Source organism: Eptatretus burgeri, chromosome 4 (genome assembly GCF_056783735.1).
Source record: "Eptatretus burgeri isolate ZD-2024b chromosome 4, Ebu_testis_v1, whole genome shotgun sequence".
In the NCBI taxonomy this organism is placed as follows: Eukaryota; Metazoa; Chordata; class Myxini; order Myxiniformes; family Myxinidae; genus Eptatretus; species Eptatretus burgeri.
In genome coordinates this window covers 77,960,121-77,972,120 of record NC_140964.1, presented here as the reverse complement: position 1 = coordinate 77,972,120, position 12,000 = coordinate 77,960,121, and the positions used below count along the sequence as shown (strand labels likewise).

At 44.9% G+C, this 12,000-nt stretch overlaps 1 protein-coding gene across 12 annotated transcripts in view; it reads left to right on the top strand.

The window, feature by feature from the left end:
- LOC147028432 (nuclear receptor corepressor 1-like) overlaps window positions 1–12,000 on the top strand; it is a 319,774-nt gene that overhangs the window by 229,539 nt on the left and 78,235 nt on the right. For 11 of the 12 annotated variants that reach the window (XM_085878838.1, XM_085878839.1, XM_085878836.1 and 8 more), the window contains 2 exons: window positions 4,998–5,072; window positions 9,111–9,391. In XM_085878838.1, coding sequence (XP_085734964.1) covers window positions 4,998–5,072; window positions 9,111–9,391 — 356 coding nt within the window. The remainder of the gene's footprint in view (window positions 1–4,997; window positions 5,073–9,110; window positions 9,392–12,000) is intronic. The other variant, XM_085878837.1, reaches the window with a different exon arrangement.

Below are 12,000 nucleotides of genomic sequence, written 5' to 3'. Positions count from 1 at the left end.
TTCGTTGTTGTTTTTGCACCAAATTAACAATAGCCAAAGAAAAACGGCTAACTGAAGCGTTGCAGCCCGAATGGATCACATATATTCCCTCTATACAACGGGTTTGGGCTAACTACACATGAACTTACCAATATATCTCACCTGAGGACTCTTTATGGTGTAATGCGAAATTCCACAACCGTAACTATATATATATATTTATATATATATATATATATATATATATATATATATATATATATATATATATATATATATATATATATTTTTTTTTTTTTTATATATATATATATATATATTTTATATATATATATATATATATTTTTATATATATATATTTTTATATATATATATATATATATATATATATATATATATATATATATATATATATATATATATATATATATATATATATATATATATATATATATATACAGTGGGGAGAACTAGTATTTGATACACTGCCGATTTTGCAGGTTTGCCCACTTACAAAGTACGTAGAGGTCTGTAATTTTTATCATAGGTACACTTCAACTGTGAAAGATGGAATCTAAAACAAAAATCCTGAAAATCACATTGTATGATTTTTAAATAATTAATTTGCATTTTATTGCATGAAATAAGTATTTGATCACCTACCAACCAGTAAGAATTCCGGCTCTCACAGACCTGTGAGTTTTGTCTTGAAGAAGCCTTCCCATTCTCCACTCATTACCTGTATTAACTGCACCTGTTTGAACTCGTTATCTGCATAAAAGACAGCTGTCCACACTCAATCAGACTCCAACCTCTCCACTATGGGCAAGACCAGAGAGCTGTCTAAGGACATCAGGGACAAAATTGTAGACTTGCACAAGGCTGGGATGGGCTACAGGACAATAGGCAAGTAGCTTGGTGAGAAGGCAACAACTGTTGGCACAATTATTAGAAAATGGAAGAAGTTCAAGATAAGTCAATCTCCCTCGGTCTGGGGCTCCATGCAAGATCTCACCTCATGGAGCCTCAATGATCATGAGAAAGGTGAGGGATCAGCCCAGAACTACACGGCAGGACCTGGTCAATGACTTGAAGAGAGCTGGGACCACAGTATCAAAGAAAACCATAAGTAACACACTACGCCGTCATGGATTAAAATCCTGCAGCGCACGCAAGGTCCCTCTGCTCAAGCCAGCGCATGTCCAGGCCCATCTGAAGTTTGCCAATGACCATCTGGATGATCCAGAGGAGGAATGGGAGAAGGTCATGTGGTCTGATGAGACCAAAATAGAGCTCTTTGGTTTAAACTCCACTCGCCGTGTTTGGAGGAAGAAGAAGGATGAGTACAACCCCAAGAACACCATCCCAACCGTGAAGCATGGAGGTGGAAACATCATTATTTGGGGATGCTTTTCTGCAAAGGGGACAGGACGACTGCACCGTATTGAGGGGAGGATGGATGGGGCCATGTATCGCGAGATCTTGGCCAACAACCTCCTTCCCTCAACAAGAGCATTGAAGATGGGCGTGGCTGGGTCTTCCAGCATGACAACGACCCAAAACACACAGCCATGGCAACTAAGGAGTGGCTCCGTAAGAAGCATCTCAAAGTCCTGGAGTGGCCTTGCCAGTCTCCAGACCTGAACCCAAGAGAAAATCTTTGGAGGGAGCTGAAAGTCTGAGTTGCCCAGCAACAGCCCCGAAACCTGAAGAATCTGGAGAAGATCTGTATGGAGGAGTGGGCCAAAATCCCTGCTGCAATCTGTGCAAACCTGGTTAAGAACTATAGGAAACGTCTGATCTATGTAATTGCAAACAAAGGTTTCTGCACCAAATATTAAGTTCTGTTTTTCTGATGTATCAAATACTTCTTTCATGCAATAAAATGCAAATTAATTATTAAAAAATCATACAATGTGATTTTCAGGATTATTGTTTTTGATTCCGTCTTTCAAAGTTGAAGTGTACCTATGATAAAAATTACAGACCTCTGCGTGCTTTGCAAGTCGGAAAACCTGCAAAATCGGCAGTGTATCAAATACTTGTTCTCCCCACTGTATATGTATCCTTTTAATAATTTTGAGGTTCCATTATATTGTGAAGATGATTTGTAATACCAGCTACCACCAAAGGTGGTGCTATTTACACCGCTTCAATGTACAGTGTGCGTGTGCGTGTGCGTGTGCGTGTGCGTGTGTTTTTTCTCCAACCAGATGCTCCTCTGTTGGCTTGGCTGGCAAGGGATTACTGTATTTCTGTACAGTAATTACAGCTCATCTGAAGATATGAGTATGGTTAGGTGCTCTGTATTGTCTTTGATGCCCTTTTCTTTGTTCCTTTTTTTTTCGCCCCACCCAGTTTTTCACCGTTTCAAAAACTCAAAGGAGAATCTGTACCTGCAATCGATCATCAGTCGACGAGATGGCCTGTGTAATTGAACCCAAGAAGACATAGCTGTAGGTTTAAGATGGCCTTCTAATGAGGTCGGCGCCAATCTCCCAATTGTCGCACGTTTAATTCCGCACCAAGGTGATAATGCCAAATAAATTAACCATGCACAGCAAACTCTCAAATGGTGAGAACAGGTTTTAATAAATGAATAATGAAAGGTCAGGAGAATAAGGGAAAGAGAGAGACACGTATCACTGTAATAATTTTACACACTATACATTTAAAAACCCACATGCCCACGATATCTCGTTCGGCTTAACGCACTACCTTTTCCAGTCATGAAACAGATCAACAAACTGGGTCGGGCGAAAAAAATAGAAAAAAGAAAAGGGCATCAAAGACAACACAGAGCACCAAGACAGAGATGTGGGACCTTTCTCCCACACAATGGCTTGCATGAGATCCCTTAGTCCTTGCAGGGAGATGGCATTCTGAACGTTGGCATGTGGCGGGAATGAGAGGGAGAGAGGGATGCCTCCTCTCGTACCCATGTCCGATTCCTTTGTTGGGCTCGCTCATGGCCAATCTGCCCAAGTTCTGTTGAGCTTCTATGTTCATCTCCTTCAGGGTCTCATGCAGAGCCAATGCTATTCAACACATCTGTTGTGGATTCTGTCTGTATGCCAACTTCTTTGTGGTCTAATCTCCTGTGGGAGATCTTTAACTCGCAACCGTGCACTGATTGGTTCTCTGCAAGAACCAACTCGTGCTGTGACACGCTCACCGTTGTGATGTTGTCCGACGGTTCCTCCCTTCAGTGCATGGCCGTGGAATGTTCTGTTGACGCCCAGATGGGAACCACCCGCCCTCAATGGAGCAGTTGTCGATATTTTATTGCAGTAAACACATATGGACAAATAACAAAGGAATGATTTAAGGAGTCAGGAATTTGAGGGGGGCAATGTGGGGGTGTAGGCACATTCAAATCGGGAGGGGAATCACGATTATCAGCTCCTAATTCCATTTTTCGACATGTTCCCTGTCATTTCCACATCGATACCATACTCTTTTGCCAGACATTTACTAATGGCATCACTTGGACGTATTGTTGCGGATTTGGAAGCTTACTGCACACAACAGCCAGGTCCTATAGATCAGTTATATCGGTAAGTTTGTGTTTCTAGTTAGGGTCCCATCCTATTATATGTTTAATGGGTGATTAATTGTACGTGCGCTGAGTTATTTTATAGTTAGGATTTTTACATTTTAAACTTCAACAACTACAACGCCCATCCTCGCTTCTTCACCATCGGCCTTTCCCACGCGCATGCGTGTCAAGCACAGCCGTGGGCGGAGTCCAATGTGCCAGGCGGGGTTTCTTTGGACGTTGGCGTCTTGGATTTCGCTCCAAATATGGGCATGGCGCCCCTCTCAGCCAATCGGAGGGGTGCGAGCACGTCTACCGCCTCTCGGCCAATGGGGCGACAACGCAACATATTGCTGCTCGACTTCCTGGTCGAGGGGTGGAGACATGAGCACCACTCCCGACCAATCTCGGACGGCAGGGAGATTGCGCGACACGCCTGTCCAATGAGGAGGGGAATGACACGAGACGGATCTCTCCCACCTCTCAAAAAAGAGGAATAATTGTGTGGGGGCGACTGGCTGAGAGTCTTCTTCCCGCCGTGAATCACCTGCCTGCGAGCCTGAGGAGAATCGCTTGCCTGCCTGCCTAGCTGACTTGCTTTGCCTGCCTTGTTGCCTGTTTTTGCCGGTGGAGCATGCCAGCGCCCGACGCTACCCTCCATACCTGGTGCCTGGAGCAGCATCATGTTGCGTGTTTGAGTCTCGCCGGGCCAGATCATCGACAACGGCACGAAGCGGGAAGGTCCAAGCCAGATTCTTACCTCCAGCTCACCTTCCCTCCGAGCTGGGGGTATCAATAAAGGCCGCGGCCATCATTTATTTTTGGGGGCTGTGTGTCTGTGTGTGGGCCCGTCTTTGAAGTAGAAACGTTTAAGTGCCGTGTGTGTCAATTGCATTCCTTTTATTCGGTTAACTCTGCCTTCTTGCGTGCTCCCCTGTCCCAGTATAAATAAATATCCCTTTTGTTAAATGTTCCAGCTCGTTTCTGTGTTATTCATTGGCTTGGCATGGTGTGTATTGAGAAATAGCGTGGCCGTTTGCGCTGTAAAATTGTTCATTTGGACCAACAGGCCTTGGTAACCTCCGCTCGGGTTACACACGGTTCGGGCACGGTAACGGCTCGTTCCGTTCGAGGTCCGTCGAGGGTGTGAATTCCCTGGTAGCTTTGCCCGTGTGGGCAAAGGTAATTAGGTATATTGAAGTTTGGCAATTGACCCTACCCCATGCGGTCGAGTTATTGGCGATTCATGGTCGAGTCAGAGACCTGTGCCTTTTGGACTTATCCAAAAGGCACGACCTCAATCCCGGTGTGTTCGGTGGAGCCGACTCTACTGCTCCCTCTAGCGGTCGTGCTCGCCACCGATACCCTTCCCCGTAACAGTATTACTCCTATTACCCCCTATCAGATTCGCGCAACAATACAACAATGTTTATTTTCTCTCCGAATCTTCATGTAACAGTGGCATTGTGTTTGAACTCAGGTTTATTCCAGAAGCAGCAGCAGGAAGGTTTGGATACAAAGGAAAGAGCATCAGTCTTTGGGTCCATCTTGCAAGGTCAGTTTGGCCTTCTCTCACGCATTTGCTGAATTCCTCACTCATACCTCTGAAAGGCTTTTAATATTCCAGTGGATTATCGTTTCACATGATTCAGAACTTGACCCACAATATATGTGACTGTTTGAGTGTTCTCTGCAGTGGGCAGAGATTCCCCTAACTAACTATTCCCCTAACTGGGCATTGGCCCTGCTGGGGGCTTATATTGTTACGAATCTGGAAGCCATTTGCACACAAACAGACAGCAAGTCCCTAAGCTTAGTTATTCCAATAAGTATGTGTATAGTTAGATTCCTCCCTATGTCTAATGCTAGGTTCCCACTATCACGATGCGCGGCATGATTAAAATCGTGGTCTTAATCGTGGACTAATCATGGTGATCCTATCAGAATTATCAGATATTGAGGTCAGTCGTGGCAATCGTGTTAATCGTAGAAAATTTTTGAATGGTTCAAAATTTTTCTACGATCAACACGATCAATTGTCAATTGGGATCATCGTATCAGATCGTATTGCATCGTAACAAAGCGTGACAGATCGCATCTAATCGTGCTTCCTAATCGTGGTGATCGGGATCGATCTTGGACAAGACAAACACCACGCTCTGTGAGACCACAATTTCAATCGTGCCGCGCATCGTGATAGTGGGAACAGCTTTCAGAGAAATTCCTTGATCAGCTACGAATGGCCAATCGTGGCTTTCGTAACGGATCGCACGACAGTGGGAACCTAGCATAAAGGGAATTACATGTGTGCGTTGCGAAGTTTCTTTCGAGTTAGATTTTTGCATTACCCAACGCCAACAAATCAATCCTTCACTTCTTCACACCATCGACGCCATTGCCCACGTGCGTTCGACCACGGACATGGGTGGAAGTTTCCTCACCTCAGAACACCGACTCCGCCCAGGAAAGGAGGGGGTTCCCCCCTGTCCAATCACAGATGGCCAGCACATCACCCCACAAAACCCTGTCCAATCAGGGCAAAGATTACCGCAGAGCTCTGACTCCGCCCCAGAAAGGCAGGGTTTTCCCCCTGTCCAATCAGAGGGGGACAGATATCACCCCACGAAACCCTGTCCAATCAGGGCAAAGATTACCTCAGAGGACCGATCACCCCACCCCGGCCAGTGGATGAATAAGAATCGCTGGGCTCCCCTGAGTGTTCGCTGGAGTTGGGTTGGAATTGTCGGAGAAGAAAGGGGTCGCCATTGCTCTTGGTGTGCGTCGTTGGTGGTCGTCATTGCCGTGTCTCAAGCTGGTCCTCTGACTATTCCACAGCCGTCGACTTCCATCTCTCATTTTGTCGAGCAATAACCCAGAGTCCGAGCCGGGGATCTCCGCTGGCCCTCTGTGAGGAGCGACCCTGGCCCCCACCTGGACCCTGCTATACTGTGTCCGGGCTCGCCGACGACCCCGAGTTTCACACCTGCAGTCGTGGGCCAAACTGCATGAGGCGGCCAGGAACCGACCAAACTCTGACCTCCAGCCTGTCTATCCCCTTGGCTGCGAGGGTCGAAATAAAGATAATCCGGTCCATTTTCTTTTGCTGTGTGTGTCTGTGGTGATGCCGTCCTATAAGTAGAAATTGTATAAGTGTTGATTGCTCATTGTGCAATGCCTGTATATTCGGAATAAGTCCACACTGTGTCTTGTTATTGTAAATAAATAACTGTTAAATGTTCCAGTTCGTTGTCCGTGTTTTCTTCCATTGGCCCAGCATAGTGCGAGCTTGAGAGTTAGGGAGGCCGTCCGTGCCGTAAGTTGTCATTTGGGCCGGCACGGCTTTGGTAATTCCCGCTTGGTTATGCCGGATCCGAGTCAGAACAGCGACTCGGTTTGGACAAAGCCGGCCGAGGGTGTGGCTTCCCCGGTAGTTAGATGGCGTGAATACTTAGGTAAATTGGAATAGACAAGTGGGACCCTACCTCATGCCGTCGAAATATTGGTGACCACTGTCCTTTAAGCGACCCGTCGACTCCAGAGTTATCCGGGGTGACGACCTTTCAATTCCGGGTGTTCGGGTGGAGACGGCCCAACTGCTCCGTCTAGCGGTCGTCCTCGCCCCTGGCCCACAACAATATTTTGGGTGCTGCCAGTCTGTCAGTGGATCCGTCTGGAGCCTCAACACGACAATGACTGGACCCATTTTTTTCATATGCAGCATATGTATGCAATGATTTGTTGACATGAGGCATGTCAAATGATTTTGGGATCCCAGCTAATTTGGAATATTGGGAATTTATTGGGGAACCATTATTTATTTATGTACACTTTACCATCTGCACTACCAACACAACTCTGAATTTTTTTTATTTATTTACATCCACATTACCATCACCATGACCAACACATAAATTTGAGTTATTAATTGGGGGCCAACAGGATGGCCGAGAGGTATACACACTCACTGGGTTCATATCTCAGCCAGGGTATAAACTGTCATCCTGATTTATTCCAGGCAGTAGGAGGCATCAATGTGTCAGCCTTCGCTTGGATGGACATTAAACCGGGCATCCCATCTGCCAGCATTAGTTGGTGGACGTTAAAGATCCCATAGTGTTCTTCACAAAGAATAGGTGAGCTTTCACCGGCACCCTGGCCAAATTCCAAATTCCTGCCCTAAACTAACAAGTGGTGTTGCATCAGCAGGACAGCCATTTCCCCTCACCCACAGATGCCACTCGCAGCCATGTGCTGCATCCGAAAGAAGGTCTGTAAAAATAAATACTTATTCAAATTATTTGCATCTATTCTTGCAGGTGCTACCCGGGCTAGGGAGGAGAGGGATTTTCCCGGCAACAGTTTCAGCCATGAAAGAGTAATAAAGAAATGCACAAAAAACACACAAATTGAATTATTTATCAGATTTTCACGTTTTCAATGCACAACGTGTGCCATACATAACCCCTACGTGGCTTATTCCTGGGCAACGCCTTTTTGGAGTGGGATTTGTGGGGGGGTAGGGGGGTTTGGACCCATGACCTGACCCTGGGTACCCCAACACATTTACAAAATTTGGTGGAATTGCCTTTCCGTTTTGACATACTCGCAATACATACACTTTCCTTGAAAGGGAGGGGGGAGGGGTTTGGTAATTTTGAAGAGGGGATTTTTGTTGGTGCTCTTGACTTGAACTTGGGTATCCCTCGCTCTTTTGCAAAATCAGTTGGAGATTGGCCCAGCTGTCTTTTTTCCATAATTTTCAGAACTATGCAAACATACATTCAGAAAATTTCTGGGGAGGGGGGGGATTTTGTGTGGGGGTGTTGCTTCAAACCCTGCCCAGATTCTGAAGTACCCACACCCAAAATTTGTGCCTTCTAGGTGTTACGTTTCTGCCATGAAAGAATAACGTACAAGCAAACACTTGAATTATTTATATAGATTCAGCATTTCCACTACCAACACACAACTTCCAACTATTTTATTTATTTATGTACAATTTGCCATTAATGCTATTGGCATACCACCGTTAATTATTAATTTTTTTATACACACTTTGCAATGTACACTACTTACATATTTATATATTTCTTTTGTTAGTTATTTAAATGTAAAATCTATACATCCCATTTTAAATTGTGGTGGGGGGAAGTCCTTGTTAAGGACTTGCTTCTTCATGTTTTTGAGTTTGTCTCGCATCACACTTGCTTACAAGCACAAATGCTCATTCAGTTGTTATTTACTGGGATCTTGGCCTAGATATCCAATAATATCCTTTCTTAACAAGTTGTACTCTATCATTCCAGTATTCCCTCATCCTTATCCAGACAATACTGAGGATTATTGGCTGTTGTAGATCTCACGATTGCAGATTTGATTGCATCATCAAAACATTGAATGTTTTCATTAATTTCTGACATTCAGCTAAATTGCAGGCTGGTTACAAATCTTCCCAAAGTGCTTTCAGGTGGATGATGAGCAGAGCATAACTTGTTCAACAACATGAATATTGATCGCTCTTTACTTAGGTTTGGGATTTGCTGCTTTTTGGGGTTTTCCTGATTTCCCAGTGTCGTGTTGTGGCGTGTCACAGGTACGCCACGGTTGCAGATGGAGGTGGACGAGGCATTCCGCCGAGAAACAAAGCAGATTAAGCGTGAGGACACAAATCTAAAAGCTGCATCGGATGGCACGATACAGCGCAGTCGCCCTTATGAAGTCGTGCACACGGTAAAGGAGGCTGGCCGATCTATCCACGAGATAATGCGAGGAAATGGGCGTCCAGTGGTCGACTCAGCGACGCTACTACACCAACATCAGCGAAAGACCCCAGAGATCCCGGGATCACGGACGAGCCATGATCTTTTCTTGCGGGTATGCGGGAAAGTTCAACTTGAACTTTGTGCAACACCGATGAGCACAATCATCACAGCTTTGATTTAAATTTTGAATTTACTTCTCTTTAGACTAAATCTTTTCATCTTGACTTTTCATCTTGACAAGCCAACATCACCACATTACATAAACAAGGTGCAAAAACCGATCCCCTTAACTACAGGCATATCAGCTTGCTTCCAATCATCAGCAAGGTCATGGAATCCATCATCACAGTTGACACGAAATCCTTCCTTTTCTCCATCAACCTCATCTCTCATCATTAATTTGGATTCAGACCTGGTCACTCTACCTTGGACATGCTGCTTCTACTCTCCTAACAATGGACGGAGGCCGACAATGTCAGACATGAGGTCAGGGCAGTCTCTCTTGGACATATCTCGAGCTTTCGATGCAGTCTGGCATCCTGCCTTGCTCTCCAAACTCTCTACCTGTAGCATCCAAGACCAACTGCACTTTTGGGTTACTGACTTCTTCTACTCTCACAGCCAACATGTAGCTCTCAACTTAATACTTTTATCTTCTCTCCCTGTCAAGGCTGGAGGTGCCCCAAGGCAGTGTTCTTGGCCTCATCCTATTGCTAAACTTCATAAACGATGTCTCTGACTTTCTGGAAAATACTGCATATCTATTTGTTAATGACACCACCCTGATATCTCTCATTATTCAGACAGGTAGGCTGCAGCCTCTTCACTCTCTTCAGACCTTGATAAAATCACAAGCTGGTCAAACACTTGGAACTCTGGGCTCACTACCAGTCATGATATTTCTTGGGCAAACCACATTTCTCAGTTGGCCTCCAAAACCAGCTGCTGATTGGGCATCCTCCATAATGTGAAGTCCTTCCTTGGCACACTTTAACTATCATCCACCTACAAGGCCTTCTTCCACAGCTTGATGGAATACTACTGTCGCCTTTGGGCTTGCGCCCCTGCCTCACACCTTTCTCAGTTCGACACTGTGGAAACCAAGGCTTTCAAGATCTTTGGAATCTCCCGCGATGAAGCTGAGGGGATGGGCTTATCTCTTTGCCATTGCAGACAAGTCGGTGGTACTTCTCTCTTCCACAGCCTCCTTTCTGGTCTTGCACCCTCTACCCTTTCTGTGCTCTATCTCACCCCTCCCCCCTACTTCTTCCAGGTTTCTGCAGGGCACACTTGGTCCACTATCAACCCCCTTGTGGTAGAACTCCAAAAATCCAGAATCACTGCTTACCTCCATTCATTTGTTCCTCTTTTTACCCACCAGTAGAATCACCTTCCACATCATCTTCAATCTCATCTTCCCTCCATGTCTTCAAGACAGCTGTTCATCACCATCGCAGATCATACAAAACCATGATATTTTCTGCCCACTTCCTCCCTCCATCACCACTCCTCCTCCACCCACTCCCATCCCACCCCCATATTTCCAAAATGCCTTCCTGAAAGTTTGCACCTCTATACATATTGTCCACTCTCTGCACCTCCCTGACCCCTCATTCTTACCCGCTTCCCTTGTTGTCAAGCTCCATTTATTTTGTCCCTCGGCCCTGCTGTTGGCGTTTCCCCCTCTCCCTATGCTGTTCCTTTTGTTCTGCTGTCCTGTCCTGATCCATTCTGTGTTCTCACTCTTCCACGAGCCTCGACATTGTATCCCAAAAAAATTGCTCTTTCTTTGAGACACTTTCATCGTTTTCTTATTCATAGTATTTTTGTAATGAAGCTATTACAGGTTAAAACCTTAAAAAAAAAACTATTACAGTTTTATGATGTATATCGATTGGGGGGTACGATGAACAACTTAATGCATCTCCACCTTCAATCACAAAGTTCTGAGAGCATGATGCTTTGAGTTCTCTGATAAACTAAATTCTGAATTTGAATTTTCTCACCAAATGATGAAAGAAATATGCTAACCGCCATGGGAAAGAAGCTGATGTGTGAATCCTACCAAATTTGGGTTGCAACATTAGGCTAGGGTAGGGATGTTAATTAAAGTGCGGAAGTCATGCTGATCACATCACCGGAAGTGTCAAAATGGCCGACTCAGTCAACTTTTGGGAAAATCACATTCATTCCTTTAAAAGATCTTCTTCTCCAGACCCACCAGCCTGAATGCCACCACATTTGAGTTACAACATCAGAACAGGGTCGTGATGTTAAATTGTGGAGGTCATGCCGATCACATGACTGGAAGTGTTTCTAAATGGCGGACAATAAATGTTTCAGAAAATCGCGTAAATTCCTTTAAAAACCTTCCTCTCCAGACCTACTAGATAGAATGTTACCAAATTTAGGTTGCAACATTTGGCCAAGGCCTAGATAAGCTGCAGGTCTAGTGGCCCTACGTTTTTTTTTTGTTTGTTTTTTTTTTTTCCACCCACACAGTCTGCCTGGAGTTTTTTTAAAAACTGGTTTTCCACTGTGGCATGAATATGTCAACACGTTCCTCATACTTGATGCTAAGGTACGATTTTAGTCCAAAAGATTTGGTGCTGCCCACTCCCAAGAAGATTCCAAAAGCATGAGAAGTGAAAATTGCCCCCATATTGCTCAGAAAATTGCCCCCAACAGCTGACTGCACAGGAACTCTGTGATTGTTATAGC